At 37.4% G+C, this 22248-nt stretch overlaps 1 protein-coding gene and 1 pseudogene across 1 annotated transcript; both read left to right on the forward strand.

Annotated features, from left to right (window-relative positions):
* The first annotated feature begins 15948 nt into the window (after window positions 1-15948).
* On the forward strand, window positions 15949-17234 carry LOC130990161 (protein MIZU-KUSSEI 1-like). Its single transcript, XM_057914377.1, has one exon. The coding sequence runs from the start codon at window positions 16230-16232 to the stop codon at window positions 17073-17075; it is 846 nt and encodes a 281-aa protein (XP_057770360.1). The 5' UTR covers window positions 15949-16229; the 3' UTR covers window positions 17076-17234.
* An 803-nt stretch (window positions 17235-18037) lies between these two features.
* On the forward strand, window positions 18038-18983 carry LOC130990563 (U-box domain-containing protein 25-like; annotated as a pseudogene).
* The last annotated feature ends 3265 nt before the right edge of the window (window positions 18984-22248 follow it).

Genomic DNA, 22248 nt, shown 5'->3' on the forward strand with positions numbered 1-22248 from the left:
CCTATGCCATGTGGCCCATGACGCTGTAAATTGCATATTTTTCATTAGTTTGCTCTAATTGACTCGATTATTATTTTCCCATTGCCCTTCTAAATCTAAAAGTGGCTTAGTTTATGGAATATACAAGTTGCATTCATTTTTTTTTTTAGAATTACAAGAGGTATCTATTATATAATCAAATAAGTAATTCGCGACAACATATAAAGGTGGAAAAATTATCTGCACGCAGACGGAACCACTACACACGCAAAAATAGGAAAATTACCCGCACGCATGCAGGATTGAATCCAAGAGCCCTCACAAAAGGAGAGTCTTTAAATGCATCAACTTTGCCACTTAAACTTAGACTTCATTGATACAAGTTGCATTAATTTTAATGGTAGATGTAACCAAAATTTTACTTTTTTTTTTGCAGATGCATTAATTTTAACAATAAATACATAATGTTAACAGTAGATGTATTTTTCTCACACAAAAAAGGAAATAGAATTCTCGTTATAACGGCATCCAATAGTTCTATACACATACATTAAACTAAAGTTAATTAATACAGCGAAGACACCGGAAACAGTTTGATTGGTGCTTTACAGCCTTGCCCATTTCTAAATGGAGTTAAAAAGGGGGAATATGAGAATAAAAAATAGTTAAGTTGCAGGCTGATAATTAAACTATAAATAACACAATTTTTTTTTCGAAGGAATGCGTGATTTGATCTGTGATTGCAGTGAGATATTTTGAAAGATATTTTGAAAAATATCTTCAACAGATCTGCAGATATTTATAAATATCTTGAAGTTGGCGAATTGAATCGTTTGAAGATAATATTTGTCGCCGTTGCATTGCATTGCATGCATAACATAACATAACATAACTACTGGAGAAGAGCATAGTCTAGTCAGCATTGCTATTGCTAATGCATGTTTGTTTGGATCATATAACGATTTTCTGTGTCGTCAACAATATAATATTGTCTTCAATGTTTATGCTAAGTGTGTGGATCAATTATTTTCGGCTCCGTTTTATTCACTATATATATATATATATATATATATATAGAATAACTAATAATAAATATTTACAAATAGAGCTATAAATAAATCAAGCCGCTCACGAACTATTCAAAGCTCGGCTCGAAAAAAGCTCGTTCAAGTTCGTTTAGAGAAGCTCGATAAATAAACAAACCAAACTTGAGCTTAGTAGTATTCGGCTCGTTAGCTCGTGAACATGTTCGTCAAGTGATTCAGCTTGAAAAATATAAATTATTAGTAGATACAACTTATATTTATCCATTAAAATTAATAATAATTGTATTAAATCTCTAATTAATTTTATTTGTTATAAGAAGATAATTAATATATTTATTATTTTGAAAATAAAATAATCAATATTTTGAATATAAATATAAATTTAGAAAGTTCGTATAGGCTCGATTAGGCTCGTGAGCCTCAAAGTATTTGGTAAGTAAAGTTCGGGATTCGATTCGATACTAAACAAACCAAACTTGAGCACACCACTATTCGGTTCGACTCGGTTCGATTACACCCCTAGTTACAAATGTATTGTTTTTATTACATAGCTTATAAACTCTTTTTAATTCTTTTCATAATCAAATTAACTAAATTTTAATATAGCTAGCCCTCAACCATCCAACTTAACAACAACATATTTTATTCCTCCATAAAAGAATAGAGGACCAACTTTGACGATTGTCCTGTACCGCAGCATAGTTTATTTCTCCATCAAACATTGGTAACATTTGGAGCTATTCACAAAAGAATTAGTAAAATAAATATAGGAAGTTTTTTTAAGGGACATTTTGATAGCATAAACTTGTCCTTGATCAGCTCAGCTGCAGAAGCTCGCCATTCTTGGAAAATGGAGAGGAACTTAGTCGTTATTTGCCAAAGTTGTAATTGCATAAATCTTTCCAAATACTTATTAGTTTTGTTCCTTGACTTGATCACTATTACTCGATTCTCTTCAGGGTGATCTTCTACATATTAATAGGATAAATTATTCCTTAGATATTAGAAAATCAAATTGACTAATGTGTTAATATTTGCACCAAAAATTAAAACTTCATACTCATCTTTATCAGTTGTATCCTTTGTAAATCTATTTTACCCCCTCCGTCCCATGCATTAATCTTGTTCCTTTTCTTTTTAGCATGATTATCAAGGAGAGTATAATTAGTGTAGTAAAAATGTGTATAGATGTGAGGTCATATTGTTTGTAGTGTAAAATCATTACCAAATATAGAAACAAAACAAGATTAATGGGACAATCCAAAAAGAAAAAAAGAGCAAGATCAACGGGACGGAGGGAGTATTCTTTTACGAGCTTTTTGAAGACTTTTTCTGTTGAGTTGAGTGGTTGAGGGGTTTTTCTGTTGAGTTGAGTGGTTGAGAGGTTATAGTAAAATCTGAATTTAATTTGATTATGAAAATAATCAAAAAGAGTTTCTATCGTGAGTTGCATTTACGTGGTTGAGAGGCTATGCAAAAATATGAATTTGATTTAATTATAAAAAAATATAGTATTTAATTTGAAGGATATAAATTATAGAATAAAATAGTAAATTTATAATTATTTATTATTATTATTATTATTATTATTATTATTATTATTATTATTAGGAGCTTGAATAGAATAACCCATTATTTTCGTATTTTAATTAAAACGAGATTGAGTTAGCTTGGGTGAGGTTGGGCTCGTGTTATGAATAGTTTCACGAGACTTTTAAATATTTATTAAATGATAGTATATAGTTATCTTTTGACTCAAAATATTATCTTATTTTTAATTAATAAATTTAAGATTAAATTTATGGCTAAATCTATTTTGATTGTGGCCAATGAGGCCTTACTCTAGTGGCAAAGCTGAGGCACTCAAATATTCTCCTTTGTGAGAGATCTTGGGTTCAATCTCGCCTGCGTGCGGTGATGTTTTCCCACTTTGAGGTGTGGTGTTGTATTCTCGTCCGTTTGCGTGCGGTGCAATTTTTCCACCGTTGTAATATGACAATTCACTATAAATAATAAGATTAGTTGTAAATTGTCCTTTAACTAAAGCAATTCACGAGTAACGTTATTTTTTATTGTGAAGTGTCATATTTAAATATCAATTCACGACTAGATGTACGAGAAATATGAATGGAAAGGGCCAACGCGGCCATTAGCCGACAACATCATCTCTTCCCAGATTACGGAAAAATATGATTTCTACGAGTTTCAGCAGTTCAAGAAGTTCTAGATGTACAAGAATCATGAGATGTAAATCTAGATCTAAGAAGATCTTGAACGAGAAGGTATAATTTTGTATAATTTGTTCCAAGATCTGTCGTATCAAACAGAGGAATGAAAGAGGCCAACACGACCATTAGCCTTAGGCGTGGGAATCGGATCGAGTTTAGGTACCCTACCCAAAAAAATCGGGTACCCGAACCCGAAATTTATCCAAAATCCCTACCCGATCCTGAACCCGTATTCGGGTACCCTAAATTACCTGACTGATATCACCCTAGAAAATGAATTAATTACACACATAAATGTAATCGATCAGTTTTACCAAATTAACAAAACAGCGCAGCTTTACACATGTGTGCAAAATGGAAAATCAATTCCCAAAGGAGGCGCCATTAACTCCAATCTCGACAATCAAAACTATACAAATATTTCAGAAAAATAATTTTCTCGTTGATCCTGAAGATTGTACATAGTTAAACCATTTACAAATATGCACCACTATTTAAGAAAAGGAAAACTAAAGGTCATCGGGGATTGCTTATGGAGGCGCAACGGGAGAAAAGGGCGGATGCGGCGCCGGTGCTGCTGCGGGATCGAAAGTTCAGCTGCAGCGTAACACTGCGTGATCGGAGGTTTAGCTGCGGCGTGAGTCGTCTGGAAGGCAGGCTCGTGGCGCAGCTTCCGGCGAACAGCAAGAAACGGTCGAACAACAGCGGTGGGAGTCTGGGCGGTTGGGAGGGATTCGGTGGGTGTGGGTATCGTACTGGGTACAAAGTCTGAATCAGATTTTAGAGAATAAGGTTGAAACTTTAATATTTGTTTATTTAAATTAATTAAATAATAATAATAAAATATATTATCGGGTATTCGGGTATACATAATACCCAAATTTTCGCACCCCTAATACCCGATAGCGACCCGATACCCTAATTTTTTGGGTATCGGGTACCCTATACCCGATCGGGTATCGGGTCAGGTCGGGTATACCCGATACCCAGATTCGATTTTCCCACCCCTAATTAGCCTCATCCATATCGTCCATACAAAGATTTATCATGACAAAGACTAGTATGATTGGTGCTAATGGTTCCATTCATGCCAGCCGGTCGAAGATCTCATTCGTATGTGCGAGGAACGAGTGGAACAGAACAACAATTTTGTTCCAACCGTGAAGAGTGAAACCTGATGGAAATTTGTTTCATCCGTGCTTAGTGCGCAAGATTAGGGTGATGAACAAACCAATCTCCAATCTTCCCATTACTACAAAATTATACATACATAACAGTGAATACATAACGATTTTTTTTAAAACCGTTATGTATGAGCGTACTTTTAGAAAAAGATAACGGTTTGACATAAAACGTTATCTATGTAGTGTTGTCCATAAGCTTAGATAACGGTTTCAGTTAATCCATTATTGTTACGTTCGGAGGGTCTCGAATAGGTGTATGGGAGTGGAATACACATATGGGCTATTTTTCGAGTGAAAATGAAACTTTAAATACAAACTGACTCAACCCGTTTACTGAAAAGAGTTTTGTCAAAACATGGTTGACGACTGATACTGAATACTATTCAGTAAGGAGTTATCAGTTAAGTCAAAGACTTTAACTGATACACGTAAGGCTTCACTCGAGTTTGATAAACAGAGATGTGTTATCAATCTTACTGACTATCAGAAGATAGATCAGTTAGACTAATAACACCCGCAGCGGAAAACTTTTGTTTCGAAATAGCCTGTAATATTAATCACGTTGTCAGTCAGTTAAGTTTCTCTTTGCAATTAGTCAGTTTTCAGTTTATAAAGGTAAGAGCAGAAGTGAGAATGTAAGTACTGAAAGCTGTAAATAACACAGAGATTTTTACGTGGTTCGAAAAACACTTCCTACATCCACGGTCGGTTGATCAGACCAACAACTTCACTGGGCAAGTGCTTACGGGTGCACTGCAAACCGATGCGTGTGCTTACGGGTGCACATCAAACCTGAACGTGTGCTTACGGGAGCACACAACCGAGACGACTGAAGATCCTATCTTCAGTACTAACGCACCTGGTTGGATTTCTCACTCCTAGCGCACACTGGGTACTAAGACCTCACGGAGACAGAGCACTGGTCTGAACTCCTTTTCGACACAAATACTCAATTCGGTTGGTTGAAGAGAGGTTTGAAAACTTGCCAACTAAACCACAAAGAATAAGTTCTTTGCAGTCAGTTTTGCCTAGGCTTTGGATAAACAATATTTGCCTTAGGTCTAAGAGAATGTATGTAATCAGCAGTGACTTATTTTTGTGATTATGTTCTTCAATTCAAACTTTGGAGAAGCTTGGTTTAGCTGAGTAACGAATTCGGCAGCGTTTCAGCTTATGTTGTTGAATCGGTGAAGATTGAAGTTAGTCTCAAACGCTATTTATTGGAGACGTCTTGAATAGATCCGTTGGCGGAGATGGTCTTCAAGATTTCTTCCGTTAGAGAGTAATTTGAACTTGGGCTGAGGCTTCAATCTTCGAGGTTTCTTGTTTGGTGAGAACGACTACTTTGAAGAGCAGGAGATGCGACATCTCTAAAAAGGTAATCACCAAAAAGGAATGGCCTCTGCAGAGAAAGGATGATCCTGAAATCTCTACATTTAATGCGACTGTACTTCTGGAGTGCGTGGCTTCCTTTGAACGTTGGAGGTTCAGTCCGAGGAAGAATGTTTAACTGATACTTGACTTTAGTATCAGTCCGCTGAATCCACGTGGCGCGCATTAAGTAATCAGTTGAAACTGATCCTTCGACTGATAAGTCAAATATCAATATTTGACTTTGTCTTTAATCGTTACATCAGTCGGCATCTTCATTCTTCAGTCCTTCGTTCTTCAGTCTTCAGTCTTCAGAACAGCAACTAAACTAGAGAAAGAACTCTAATACTTGAGTTCGAACAGTTCTAGTCTATTACAATTGAAACCTATTGATTTTGGTATCATCAAAACTAGGATTAAGATATTTCATTAAGTTCCCAACCGATGTTTGTGCGTAATCTATTACTTGTATACATAACAATATTACAAAATCGTTAAGCCGACTGTTATCTATGAGCGTCTTTTTATAACGGTTGTTTTAACCGTTATATATGAGCGCCTCAATACTTTTATGTATTACTCCCTCCGTCCACGAAAGAACTTCCTATCTTTCCTTTTTGGGACGTCCACGAAAGTACTTCCTACCTATTTTTGGACTATACCCCACCGCTTATAATCCTCTTACTTTTCACTTTTCACAACTCACAATATTAATTATAACACATTTTCACCACTCCCAATACACTCAACTACATTTTATCCACTCTCAATACACTCAACAATATTTTTTTCTTAAAACCCGTGCCACTCCCTCCTAGGAAGTTCTTTCATGGACGGAGGGAGTATTTTTTATAGTATTTATTTTTAATTTTAATAATATTATAAAAAATTAAAACCCTAATTTCCTAATACACCCTAGCCAACCCACAATCTCCTTCTTCTCCAAAGTTTCAAGCACCCTTCTCTCCCTTACCGTTCTCCCCTCTTCATTTTCTCTCTGCCACCGATCAAATTCGGGATCCTGGGCTACGCCGACATAGCTCGGAAGGTGTCCCAAGTGATAACCCTCTCCCCCAATTCTACCCTCCACGCCGTCGGCAGCCGCTCCCACGAAAAGGCAGTTAAATTCGCCGCCGGGAACGGGTTTTCGGACTCAACGCCACCGAGTTTGATCAGATTCTCGCGGCTTGTGAATCCAGTGGGGTGCAGTTCATGGACGACACCATGTGGATGCACCATCTTAGGACCGCCAAGATGAAGGAGTTCCTCTACGATTCCTCGCAGTTCGACGACCTCTAAACAGTATGTTTAAATGCCCTAGATATGCTTTAGGAGCAAATTAATAGAAAGAAACAAATTTTGTTTTTTAGAGGAAATTGGAAAAATCGAATTTATGTTTAACCCTATGGTGCAATGATAATTACTTGTCATGTTTGCAATCTAGTTATTTGTGTTGCTATTAAACAAAAGATAAACAATTTATTTCTTCTGGTTTTGATCTAACTCCCTATTCCAGTTCCAGATCTGTTGTTTTTATTTGAAATCAATATTGGTTTTGCAGAAAGAATATCGTTGTTACTTAACGTTTGAATTGCAATATTTATGTTGTTATTTTCATTTTCTGCTAAGTAAGGAGATGGATATTAACAATAAAATCTAGCATATCTGATTGCAACTAGCAGAATATGCCTTTCTAATTTATTTTCCTTGTGAAATAAATCTTCCTTGTTTTTCTACACCATAACTACACTTTACCCTCAATTCTGTTATAGAATCTTGAATTCTCATGAAATTTGTTGGAGCAGGATCTCAATGATAGATCTATTCGAGTTAGCAGAGCTGAAGCCCATCCAAAGCGTGAATACTAATGACTTAATCTTTCAGCTGGGAAAGCATATGTGGAGGTATGCTATTCAACTTAATCATCTCACAAATCGATTGCAGCTGTAGAGTGTTCTTATTTGTTTTTTTTTTTAATATCTATATGTGTGAAATCCAAGCTGAATAGTGATGAGAAGATAATTAGTAAAATGAGCTTGTGAACTTGAGCTTTAAGTCCAAGCAGCCACTTTATAATGTTATGAGGTTTCATGCCTCTATATTGTTTCACCATAGTGTCTCGACGAGGTTATTGCCAACTTCACCTTGGGGCATGCCTGCTTTTTATAACACACATGGGATATGTTAATTGTGTGCATACATTTTACTTTCCACTTTGCATTGATGCTTAGGTGATCAAGAAGGACCATGTAGCTGCTGGCTTATGATGTATTCAGTTGTTTATGAACTCTGCTTCTCAAGAGGAAGCTATAAAGCACTTAGAAAATTCAAAGGTGATCTTCTTTGTCGTTTACTTTGTAAATGCTTATGGAATCTAGCAACGTTGTTGAGGATAAAAAAGGAGGTAGAAAAGCTAATTTGAACCAAAGGTGGATAGGCTAGGCTTTGACAAGATTGATGAGGGGAACCTTATGAGTTATGACATATGGGTTGACATCCAATATTTATTTTTACTGTAAATTAACAGACTTCCATGCACTAAATGACATCAAAATTTCAATTGATTGGTACAGTTCTTAGTTTCCTTTACCATTGAAGTGGATTTATGCATGTCTATTTGATGTTCAAATCATTATAAGTTTAAGTAGGCAGAGCATAAGATGGTCCACTAATTGTTATCTGTGAAGATTGGTAGACTGGGAGGCGCAGGGTCGAATTATTCAGCGTTTGTGTAACATATTGGCATTCCTTCAACAGATATTGCCTTTAGAGGAAGTAAAATACTAAACATCTGGTTCCGCCGCAGCCCTACCTTGCTTCTTCAAGCCTTCACTCCTTCATGGACTTCGGTTACTCCGCTCTCCCTATCTACTCACAGATTTCTATCTTGCTCTCTATCTAATTCTGATGAATGCTTTTCTTGCGCTATATCTTGCGATAAGTTGCAATGCTGCTCGGATATTTTACTCAAGAATTAATGCAATATTAATGCAGGGAGTAGTGCTACTTCTACTAAGTGCAGCAGTGAGCCATTTGTGACAAAAGTGTTTTGGTGTAACTGTAGGTTCTTGAATCGGGCAGCGCTGTAAAGCCTAGAAGAGTATGGAACAGAAGGTTCCGTGATGAGTCCATGGAGAAGATGCTGCTATTCTTGTCCCTGGTGATGTAGTTAGTATAAAATTGGGCGATATTAAGAATCTGGTGCTTATATGGTGGGAGAATTGTTAGACATAAATGTATGTGATGTTTATTATATTTGCATGATAATGTATGAATATTTTGGATGTTATATAATACTCCCTCTGTCCCTGCTTTTAGTATCCAACTTTCCTTTTTCGGATGTGCCACATTTTAGTAAAAGTAGGTGGGACCCTTACTCCACTTTAATTATTTTAACACTCACATAAAAGGTGGGACCTTTATTCCACTCACAACACACTTATCCACTTTATTAAAACTCGTGTCACTCTCAAATGGATACTAAAAGCTGGGATAGAGGGCGTATATGTTATGTTATCGATGGCAATGTCATTTTGTTGTTTTATAATTATTTATTTAATTTTTGAGATAAATAACAGGAAAATTAAAAAAAATATATTACAGTTATAAAAAATGCAAAAAACTATTATAAAAAGTGCAAAAAATCGTTATGTATTTCTATCAAAGATAACGGTAAAAACCGTTATAAAAAGTGCAAAAAATTATTAATTATGATGAAAAAAAATAAAAAATTCTAATACATAACGGTAACTGTTAAAGATAACGGTTATATATCGTTACGTATGAGCGCATCATACCGTTATCTATACTACTATACATAACGGTTTTATTATTGTTACGTATGACTGTATCATAGATATCACCGCTATACTTATCGATTTTTTTAGGTCATAGATAATTGATAAAATCTGTTATTTATGAGCGTTTTTGTAGTGGTGTCCCCAATTCATCACCGTCGCATGATGCATGATACCTTCCTCCAGTACAAGAAAGTGAAAGAAATGATGAAAATTGAAGATTCAGTTTAGGGAGTTGGTTAGATTTTATGTTAGTTGCAACATTTCGTGTTGATTTGCTCATATGATTTTTAATTGTATTGTTTATAACATAAAGAAAACGAATAAAATGTTGATTTAAATTTTGTTCATCAATTATAGTTGGATTTGTTAAAACAAAATTCAAGTTTTTTTTTTTTTTTTGTGGGATGAATGGTACGAAATGAATTATTCAAACTATTCATCCCAATGTCTTTCGCGCCACATGTTTGATACGAATGATACGAATATGTTATTTCCTACCATTCGTGCGAAGGTCTTTCGTGCTAGTGTTGGGACAAGAAGCCATTTTGCACTTCGTACCATTCGTTCTAACACTTGGCATGACAGACCTTGCAACGAGTGTTACGAAATTGAATATTGGTACCATTCATACTAAACACATCGCACGAAAGATATTGGAACGAATGGTGTGAAATATATAATCGTGTCATTCATCACATTCTCTGTCGTGCCAAGTGTTTGGCACGAATGATGCGAAATAGCATATTCGTACCATTCGTCCAAATCTCAAGTACTAATTTTATTGTAACAAATGTTGGAATGAATGATATGAAGTGCGTGCTAGGGTTATGTATACAGAATAACATATTTTAACTGGTTGTATATTAGTATTAACCTTATTATCTCCTCATAAATGAGAATAAATATTTTTATCAAATAGTTTACATTGTATTATAACATTGCAACAAATGTCCAAATTATATATAAAGATCATGCGGTGATCGACGATCACAAATGATCACATGAAAAGTCTGTTATAAAATAAATTGAGTTCACAGTATAGATAGATTTGGGCAATCTATTGGTAAAGACTGAGTCTAAGATGTGAAATTAGCTTCTCTTGGCTAATCGAAGATACTTGTGTGGTATAACACTGAAATGGATACGCAGTGAGATAAGTTCTAAATATCTGATAAGATTTAGAACGAGATCACGTGAAATTATTATTTCTTAATTTATATTAATAATATTGTATATACAATATGTTATTATACATACACTCTTTATTTACAAAAAAATCCACCCCAAATTCAATCTCAACCACACATCTCATAAAGTGGTGGGACCCTTTCTCCACTACATCAAAATCATCATCAATTTTATTAAATCATGTGCCTAGCTAAAGTGCCCTACATTTGGCGGACGGAGGGAGTATTATATGAAACCGTGTCTCGAAATACCTAAGTAGTGGTAATTTAATATTAAGAATTGTAGTTATATTATTATATAAAATCATGTCTCGATGTGTCGATTTGATAATATTCTCTGGTATTAATAAGGTTTATTGTACTGGAATCTATCCAGTTGAAATTTATTCCAAGTATAATGAACAGTTTTAACTTTTGAATAATATGTTAATTATTAAAGCTATCATATAGACTTAAATTAATTAATGGGTATGGATTATTTTAAAAACGAAAAATAATTAAATAAAAATGAGTCATACTCATTATATATATGGATATATAAGGATGGATAGTTGTAATATTAGCCCTTTAATGGAATTGATTAATATTGATAGATTTGAATTTAAGTTCAGATAGACTTGTACAGATTCAAGCCTATCAGGAGATGCTATCCTGATCCTCCTACGATCTTGGCACGAATGGTTCCTCTTTGTTCCATTTGTTTTAAATCTTCTTAAATATGCATTTGCATCTCATAATTCTTGTAGATTTCGAATAAAAGTATGTTTGGAGAAGATGATGTTGAAGACAATAAACTTATGATATCAGAGACGAACATAAAGAAAGATAGCACGTCGGCGGCGTGACAAAGAAAGTAGGGTTTCATATAGAGAAGGATAGCGAAAGTGATTAAAAGAGAGGAACACCATATTTTTTGTAGGATAATGTGGGAGTAATTTTGTCCGCCTCAATTAAAATTAGTTACTCCCTCCGTCTCGCTATTCATGTCTCGTATTCCTTTTTGGGTTGTCCCACCGATAATGTCTCGTTTCTATTTTAGGAAATAATGAGGGCATACTTAAAGTAAATTAATTCACTAATTGTAACACTAATTAACCCCTAATTTTCTTTCTCTCCACATTCTCTTTCCTCACTCTCTTTTTCACCTATCCACCGCCCTCCCACCTCCACCACCTCCCACCTCCACCATCGCACCACCCCCTGCCGCCTCCACCCACGCCGCCTCTTCTTTTCCCTCCTACCTCGCTTTTCTCTTACCCCAATTTCTAGGGTTCCCTGCCTCCCTTTTCTCTTTGAATTTTCGCCCATTTGGTGAGTCCCGCCACGATCGTTGTCGTCGCACTGCCGCCCCTGTCTCAGGTAACCCCATTCTTTCTCTCTCTATCGAGATCTCTTTCTCCCTGCCCTCTCTCTGCTCTCCCTCTCGATCTCCCTTTATCTCTTGTTCGCGGCGGTTGCTGCCGCCGTCTCTGCTCCTTCTTTCTTCCTCGCTCACTCCGCCTCCATGTCCCTCCCAGATCTGTCTCTCACTCTATTTTACTCTCTATCTCCTGGGAAATTGCAAGAGATCTGTTTGTGTGCAAAGAGAATGGATTGGTGAAATGGGTTGAAGCTTGAAGTTGCAGATTTCTGGAGGGAGTACAATTTATTTAAGCTATTTTTATGAACAATTGTTCCTAAAGGAATATTTTAACCATTAACACTTATAAGTCAATTAATAATTGGTTAGTCTGTTAAAAACATGGTATCCTTCACATTTAACAATATTGCTTCTTCTTTTTTTCTCAAAAAAAAAAACAATATTGCTTTTCTAAAAAAGATATTTATGGGAACCCATAGTTATTGATGTCAATGCGTATTCAATAAACTCATGTTTGATGCAATTACCTACAAATCACAGTATCGATTTTTTGTTCTCGTATAATTAGAACGTTTTTGACGAAATTTCAAACTTTTGTGTGAAAAATGAAAATGGATGACCTTATGCTAGAAAAAAAAAGTGGATAAACTTCAACTTGTAAAAATAAAGATCCGAAACTCTGATCCGGGATTCGCTTTTTCGTATTCATTTTCATATTTCATTATTATAAAATATTTGCCTATTTGGCTATTTGCAAACTCAATGAAATTATTTTTTTTCTCTCTCTCTATATATATATAACATGTCACGACCCAATAAGACGATCTAAGGCAGCATATACATAATAGAAAAATTAAAAGTACGTTTAAAAATGATTATTCACTCTTTAGTTAACACTTTAAAATATTTTATCAAATAAGATACGAAATGATTTACTCCCTCCGTCCTGCGAATATTGAGTCAATTCTTTTCGGCACGGAAATTAAGAAAATAGTATTTAGTGTGTTAAGTATGATAGGTGAAAAAGTGAAAAAAGGTAAATAAAATGGATTTTTTTTCCATATAAGAAAATGACTCAAGATTCATGGGACGGTCGAAAAAGGAAGGTGACTCAAGATTCGTGGGACGGAGGAGGGAGTATTATTTTTTTTATTTTTATTTTTTTGAGACGGTGATTTATTATTTTTTTCAGTGACTATTGTACATGCAGCAGTATTTGACACTTTGTGGCACTACGACCACATAACATAAAATACTATTTCCAAAATCGGAATCAAATATATTAATGCTAAAAGTAAATCAAAAGGATTAGAAGCCACAAAGAAGAGTTAGAAAACAATAAGTTTTAACTTTTCAAAAACAGAAAAATTTAGTTAGATACTAGTAATTCAGTGGTCCAAGAATCGAGGATAACGTACATAATTGTACAAATATAAGTTTATTCGTGCAACGATTAAAAGAGCCGATTAATTAATCCAAAACACCAAATCTCTAATCTGTATTTTTTGGAAGGAAACTGAGACCACGTCTTGTTTGATTGATTATCAATTATCACATGGTACACTATTATTAGGAAATTTAAATATATTTTACATAGATCAAGAATTCAGTACTTTTGTTTTCGAGAAATTATAATTGAAGACCAGTTTAGTCTCTTATCGAATATTTTGAATTTTTAACTCTCCATTTATCATTGTCATCATCTTTACATTTTCTTTTTTAAATTTCATGTCACGTGATTTATACTTCATGATATAGTTTAGAAAAAAAAAAATCGATATATACTACTTGCCCATGTTTAGTATCACACTTAGTCATAGGTAGTAGAAAATACTACATCTCTAGTTCTCTACATAGAATTTCCCATGACAAATTTCACTATCTAATGGTGCTATATAAAAAAAAAATACTCATTTTAGTATAAGAAAGATAAAATTATACCCAACTTTATAAATTTACATAAAACTATCAACTTTTATTGTAAAAATATATTTACCCATAAATAAATATAATCAAAAATAGAATTAAAAAGATCCTAAAAATCTAATAGCACTTTGTTAGAAATTGGTTATGAATTGATCAATATTTAAACAATTTTTTGAGTAATGAAAATATTTAATTTAGTATAATTAAATGGTACATGATCGATCTACATTTTGAGTAGATAATCGTAGTATATTTATATATGTACACATCATTAATTTTCGGTGACTGAGCAATAATTATTTAAAATTTGTACTTGAAATCAGTGTGTAAATGAACAAAGCTACTCACAAAATATTCGGAACTCGATTAAAAAAAAGCTCATTTGGAGCTCGATTCAATAGAAAACGAGCCGAGCTCGATCCTGATTTCGAGCTCGATGATTTTATTGAGCCGAGCTTGGGCCTGATAGCACTTGGCTCGTTGAGCTCGCGAATATTTTCGAGTTCGATTGTTCGCAAACATGTTTGCGAGCCTGTTCTAGAACCTTCAATTGAGCCTTCAATCAAGTTAGTCCACGTACAAGCCTTAAACGAGCCAAGCTCGAGCTCGAGCTCGAGTAACTTATTACTCCATCCGTCCACGAAAAGTATGACACTTTTACCATTTTGAGTGTCCATAAAAAATATGGCACTTTTCTTTTTTGAACATGGACCCACATCTTTTACTTATCTTTTATCCTTACAAATACCATTTATTTACAAAAAAACCACCTCCAATTCAATCTCAACCATTCATTTAAAAAAATGGTGGGACTCTTTCTCCACTGCATAAATCACCACCAATTTTATTAAAATCTGTGCCCACCAAAAGTGCTATAGTTAATTTTGGTGGACAGAGGGAGTAATTAAGAAGCTTTCTTAAAATTTTAACGTATTACTTAAGAAGCTTTCTTAAATTTTCAATGAGTTCGTGCTCGAACATCATGTATACGAACATCTAATGAGTTGAGCTTGAGCTCAAGCTCGAATTCAACATTATTGAATATCACACAATAAAACCTCGAATCGAGTTCGAGCCGAGCTTGAACACCCAAATATTTAAACAAGCCGAGCTCGAGCTCGAGCCCGTTAGTATTCGACTCGACTCGGCGCGTTTAGAGCCCTACTTGGCATATGGAGTTGTGGAAAAAAAGTTATAAATATTAAAGACAAGTTAATGTTTGTCCCACTCTGATGAATTTATTTAATTTAGTATATAAGTTATTACATCAGTACATGTAATAACTATGCGCACAAGTGGTGGGCTGCAAAGTCTACACGTGCGCACGCGCGTCGCTGCTGCCTGCCCGACCCCAACCTTGTGCCCCGTGCTCTTGACACCCAAATTTGGAGACCAGCGAATTGCTTAGGGTTTGGAGCCTCCAAATTGGAGGAGTTCTCTCCAAATTCAAAATTCATTTCACTTTGGGAAATTAATTAAAAAATAATAATTATATTAATAAAAATATAATATATTTAATAGATATAGTCGGTTCGATTCTGTTTTCAGATGATTTGGCCACTCCGGAACCGAAATCGAACCAAACTTATATCAGTTCCTTATTTTAGAACAGCCTCAAATCGAATACCGAACCAAAACCTTCTCGAATCGATTGAACCGATTCAGATCCGATTCAGCGGTTATGGTCTGACCTATTTTCACCTTTATTTCTGTTCTCTATTTGCAGTGCCTATCATAGGGTTTGTACACGTGTAGCTTTGATAGCGGCTTGTTTAGCCTTATCTAATGATATGTCACGAATTAAATAAATTGACTAACGTATTGCATTTAAATATTAGGGCATGATAGCTCACATCGAAATGATCCACCACAACGCTCCACAGTTTCCCTTTATATATATGCCCTCCCCAAACACAATTATCACCCCTTGTCCCCATCCTCTTTACTTTCTCTCTCATCCCCCTCTCTCTCTCCACTCTAATTTTGTTACAAAAAGGTCATCATATCTCTCTATATCGTTTGATCAACTTCTCAACACCCCCAAAACCCACACACAACATACATATATCAAAGACCATTATATTATATTTATATATAAATAAAATAACTAATTTAATTTCACAAAATTATTGAAATACATTTGCCGCCATGAAACGCTACGAACTTGCTGCAAGTATTGCACGATCAAGCAGCTCCGAAAGCACTACCAAAATCATTCCGGCGGCGTTCGTGAGGTCAACGTCGACGTCGACGTCCTTCAACGACCTCGACCTCGACTATGCGGAGGAGCTCTACCACCGGTCCGTCGTGCGCGGCGGCTCCCCCACCGCGGCCGCGGCGTCCGCGGCAGCCGCGTATCGACGCCTAGAGAGAAACCGCGGCAGCGCCGTGGGCACCTTCCTCCGATCACTCCTGTCGATAATCACATTCCCCTCCATCCTCCCGACGTGCAGGTGGCTGGGCGCCCCCAACCAACTCTCCGTCACCCCCGCCCTGGGGCGGAAGGTGACCGGAACCCTATTCGGGCACCGGCGCGGCGCCGTGAGCTTCGCCGTCCAATTGGATCCGAGATCCGTGCCCGTGTTCCTGATCGAGTTCGCGGTGTCGACGGCGGCCCTGGTGAAGGAGATGTCCGCGGGGCTGCTCCGGATCGCGCTGGAGTGCGAGAAGCCAGCGGCGCGGCCGCGGAGGGGGGCGGCGCGGCTGTTTGGGGAGCCGGTGTGGAACATGTATTGCAACGGGCGGCAGTGTGGGCACGCGCAGGTGAGGGAGTGCAACGAGGCGGACTGGCACGTGCTGAGCACGGTGCAGAGCGTGTCCGTGGGCGCCGGCGTCATCCCGGCGGTGGACGACGGGCGGAAGGGCGGCGAGCTGCTCTACATGCGGGCCCGCTTCGAGCGGGTCGTCGGGAACCGCGATTCCGAGGCCTTCTACATGTTGAACCCGGACGGCAACGGCGGCCCCGAGCTCGGGATTTTCTTGCTTAGGATTTGAATTATACTATATGTTTCAACGTTTCACATTTCTGTTTTTCAATGGAGTATTATAGTGTTGCAAGTTTTGGAAATAAATCATTGTCTTTAGGGGGCTTTGTATTACTTACTAGTTAGTTACTTAAATAAATCATCTAGTGTGCTTGATTCTTCTTTAAAATTATTCGATTCATCGATAAAAACATTAATTACACTGATAATTGTATGTAAATTATCGAACTTCGGTCAAATTATAATTTCGTACACTACAAAAAGATATGTTATTCCAATTTTGTGTCTGAGATTCAAAGTTACCCTTAAACTGATGTCTTAGATTTTGACCACATATGATCTTTATGTGGATTGCAAAAGTTTGTGAAATTTGCCTTCGAATATTTTAATGAAGCATATGGCTTTGTGTTACCGTTTTGTGGGTTCCTTGGTAATTGGTATAGGTTGGTTTGTTTTCATGTCGGGCTACAAAACGTAGTGTCTTAAGATCGTTATAATCGTTGTATGCCTGAGTGGATAAAATATTGTAAGGCTTGGATTGGGAAAATCACGTAAAATCCTATTATCCATATACGTTAACTAATGTGAAATATTTTAAGACTTCGGATTTTTTATTTTTATCCTTTTCGGTGAGAATTTGGAAAAAAAGGTGATGTTTAAACTCTAAACTTCATTGGTTACATACTAAAATTTGAACGCTTGAATGTCCCACTAAAGACATTTTAAAACTTGAATATTGGAAAAGAAAGATAAAACATAAAATCCCATTTTCCATGTATAACAAACGACATACAAGAATCTAATGAGTATGACCTACAATTTGGAAGCAATGAAAATTTTTATAGAATCACTCCATTACCCACCGTGATTACGAGTTAATATGTTCAGTGCTGATGTGACATAAAAAAGTCAATCAAATTTGATTCGAATTAAAATAACTCTTCACTTATACTTTTGTTTTATCAAAAGAAAATGGTGCAATTAAACCCAGGTCTTTTACGGTCGTAAAGCATTCGGTTTTTTTTTTTTTTTTTAAATTCGGCAACCCATCTCCGGCATCAGCTTAGCTGCCAACATACTCATCGGCTCCGACTTGCACCTTCTCAGCTCGCACGAGCCCAATCTCTTGGTCGTCGACTGCCCATCGCCGACATGCAGCAGCGCCACCAGCTTCTTCACCGCCTCACACAGCAGCATCTCCTTCAACACCTTCTCTGTCGCGTGAAAGCTGGCCACCGGCCACATTATCTTTACCCAATCTTGGTGGCACCGTCGTTGGAAGCGGAGATTGTATGAAATCGATGGCGATCGTGCTCCAGAGAGGAAGCGGAGAGGCCAGATTCGACGTGATCGCACCATTCGAGAAGATGGCGAGGGCTGATTATCAATGGAATTGCGCGGCACAGGATCAAGGCGTCGATTTCTTCAAATCTCTGCTAGAGATAGTGTCGGACGAGATCTGCAGCAAGGCGAGCTCGTGCGCTCTAAAGCTGCTGATACAAATGCTGGAGCGAAGAAGTCGAAGCTCAAGGCCATTGAAGCTAGCGCCATCTGCACGCCGGTGGAGCTGCTGCCGGAATCGAACAGATCCAAGTGCGAGAAGATCATGCAGTTGATCAAGTTGCTATGTGAATTGGCGGAGGGGAGGTTGGCTTTCACAGAGCACGGATTGGGAACCGCTGTGGTGCCGAAGAAGATGTTGAATGTCTCCAGCGGCGGCGCTACCAAGATTGGGGTGAAGATAATGTGGCTGGTGGCCAGCTTTCACGCGACGGAGAAGGTGTTGGAGGAGATGCTGCTGTGCGGGACGAGAAAGAAGCTGGTGGCGCTGCTGTATGTCGGTGGTGGGCAATCGACGACCAAGGATAGGGTGTCGAAGAAATTAAAAAAAATAAAATTAAAGCTAACAGACGCTTAACGGCCGTTAGAGGCCTGGGTTTAATTGCACCATTTTCTTTGGATTACGGGAGGGCGGTTGCACTAAGGTCAAGAATAGGGGGTAAACGCTCTATAAATTTCAACTTTAGGGATGGATCTGCACAATTAACCCTAATACATTAAATCTCAAGTGAAAAACTATAGTTAGTTCATGTCAATCATTATATATAAATAAAAAGAGAAAGTTCACGTCATTCCAAACATCTTCTCCTTTTTATTATCTTAAAACTTAAATTTCTCTTGTGTTGGCGATGTTTTAATTCTAAGAAGTTCTGATGGTGAAGGAGAATCAAGAAGAAACAATAGGGCCGGATGGCCCTATTGGTGATTGAAACTTAAATTTTGTCCACAAAATTTAAAACATCAATATTTGGCCATTTTTATGTGATCTACCTAATTTACCCTTTAACCCAATAGATCCAACAACTTTCTTTGATCCGGATCCAGATTTAGGGATTAACCCATGCCTTGTCTACCCCCCAGACCCCCGACCCCATCCACCCCCCCCACCCACCCACCCCCCCTACCACCCACCCCAAGCCAAAAAAAAAAAAAAAATTTTTTACATCCCCTGCTTGTCTACCCCCAGACCCCCGACCCCACCCACCCCCACCCACCCACCCACCCACCCACCCACCACCCACCCCCAAGCCAAAAAAAAAAAAATTTTTTTTTTACTTCCCCTGCCTTGTCTACCCTCCAAACCCCAGACCCCCGACCCCACCCACCCCCCACCCCCCCTACCACCCACCCCCAAGCCAAAAATTTTTTTTTTTTTACTTCCCATGCCTTGTCTACCCCCAGACCCCCGACCCCACCCACCCCCCCGCCCACCCACCCCCCCCTACCACCCACCCCAAGCCAAAAAAAAAAAAATTTACTTCTCGTGCTTGTCTACCCCCCAGACCCCCGACCCCACCCACCCCCCCACCACCCACCCCCAAGCCAAAAAAAAATTTTTTTTTTACTTCCCCTGCCTTGTCTACCCCCCAGACCCCAGACCCCCGACCCCACCCACCCCCCACCCCCCCCACCACCCACCCCCAAGTCAAAAAAAAAAATTTTTTTACTTCCCCTGCCTTGTCTACCCCCCCAGACCCCCGACCCCACCCACCCACCCACCCCCCCACTACCCACCCCCAAGCCAAAAAAAAATTTTTTTTTTACTTCCCCTGCCTTGTCTACCCCCCCAGACCCCCGACCCCATCCACCCCCCACCCACCCACCCACCCCCCCACCACCCACCCCCAAGCCAATTTTTTTTTTTTTTTTACTTCCCCTGCCTTGTCTACCCCCCAGACCCCCGACCCCACCCACCCCCAAGCCATTTTTTTTTTTACTTCCCCTGCCTTGTCTACCCCCCAGACCCCCAACCCCACCCACCCCCCCACCCACCCACCCATCCCCCACCACCCACCCCATGCCAATAATTTTTTTTTTTACTCCCACTGCCCTGCCTACCCCCTGACCCTCGACCCTACCCCCCCACCCACCCCCAAGCCAAAAGGAACTTTTTAAACACTTCCCCTAGGGTTTAGATATTCCATTTAGGGTTTAGATTATCCATTTAGGGTTTAGATGTTCCATTTAGGGTTTAGATTATCCATTTAGTGTTTAAATGTTCCATTTAGGGTTTAGATGATGCTGTTGTTTCTATATTTGTTCTGCATGTTTGGCACTTATGGCACTATTAGTGCCATAAGTGCTAAAAAGACCATTTTACTTTATTTTATTTTGGATTTTCGTTGGCACTTATGGCACTATTAGAGCCATAAGTGCCATAAAATAAAATAATAAAGTAAAATTTTTTGGCTTGGGGGTGGGTGGGGTCGGGAGTCTGGGGGGTAGGCAGGGCAGGGGGAGTAAAAAAAAATTTCGTTGGCACTTATGGCACTATTAGTGCCATAAGTGCCATAAAATAAAATAATAAAGTAAAAGTTTTTGGCTTGGGGGTGGGTGGGGTGGGTGGGGTCGGGGGTCTGGGGGGTAGACAGGGCAGGGGGAGTAAAAAAAAAATTTCGTTGGCACTTATAGTGCCATAAGTGCCAAGCTTGGCACTTATGGCACTAATAGTGCCATAAGTGCCTAACCCGACCCGCGTGCCTGATCCTACCCGGCACGCGACCCGCGCTCATGACCCTACCCAGTCCGCCCAATTAAGGGCAAAAACGTCCCAAAGCTATAAAAATGGCCAAAATTTGTGTTTTTTCAATGTGTGGCCATAAATTGTGTTTTATGCTTCATTTTGGCTACTTCAAAATTTTACTCAATCAAGAAATGTACGTGTTGACATGAATTAATTCTTCTTCTGCTATTGACATTGATTAATTATTGTTTTTGTGATGCCGTGTATTTGTCAATTCTAGAATACATTTAGTCAGAGTGATATCTATGTATAATTGTTAAGAATTTATTTATCTATAATAATATAATAAGTTATATAAAATAAAGAATTATTTTAATTAAAATCAAATTTAATTTACTCTTATCAATATGATATTGTCATTTTAATAGTGGTCACGTAACACATGTAGCGGTTCTACTAAAAATATGAATGCTATCAAAAGTAACTTTTGTTTCAATGTACACATTCGGCCCCGATCCAAAATTAGAGCTACATATGTCGGGAATGAGATTTAATGTACCACATTTTATGTCTCACTTTCAATTTTGTTTAATTTCTTATATATATTTTCTTCAATTTCAATTTTATATGCTTTAGTTTAATTTTGTGATTATTAACTAGGGTTTATTCCATCACTCTATGATATATAATTATTTTTTATCATTTAATTTCACTTTTATTAGCTAATAATAGGTTGATAAATTCAAAGTGGTGGTATATACTTTTTAAAAAAATTAATTTTATGAAATAAAAATTAAATATAATTCATAGTATTAAAATAAATTTTATTTTTATAAAAAATATTTTTACAATAATAAATATAAACATGGGACACACTGACACACATAAAAATATTGTGGGACACTGAATCTCATCCTTATATATCTTTGTTTGACAACTCAGATAATTGATGAGGTGGGCTGCAAAAAGATAAGGATGGATACGCAATGGATGACATAATTATTATTAATAATAAATACTAATATTTGGCTCTGCCACAAAAACTAACCTCTCGTGATTAATTGATTACATAACATACAAATACAAAGAAGCTTTTTATCATAATTTAATTCTAAAAATTCAATTAATTTAAATAAGTGCATGGAATCTCTTGTGCCAA

The sequence above is a fragment of the Salvia miltiorrhiza genome, chromosome 6 (assembly GCF_028751815.1).
Source record: "Salvia miltiorrhiza cultivar Shanhuang (shh) chromosome 6, IMPLAD_Smil_shh, whole genome shotgun sequence".
Taxonomy (NCBI): domain Eukaryota; kingdom Viridiplantae; phylum Streptophyta; class Magnoliopsida; order Lamiales; family Lamiaceae; genus Salvia; species Salvia miltiorrhiza.

Bases quoted from the DNA above. Each gene is read 5' to 3' on its own strand.
- LOC130990161 (XM_057914377.1), top strand. From the start codon at position 16,230: ATGAAACGCTACGAACTTGCTGCAAGTATTGCACGATCAAGCAGCTCC.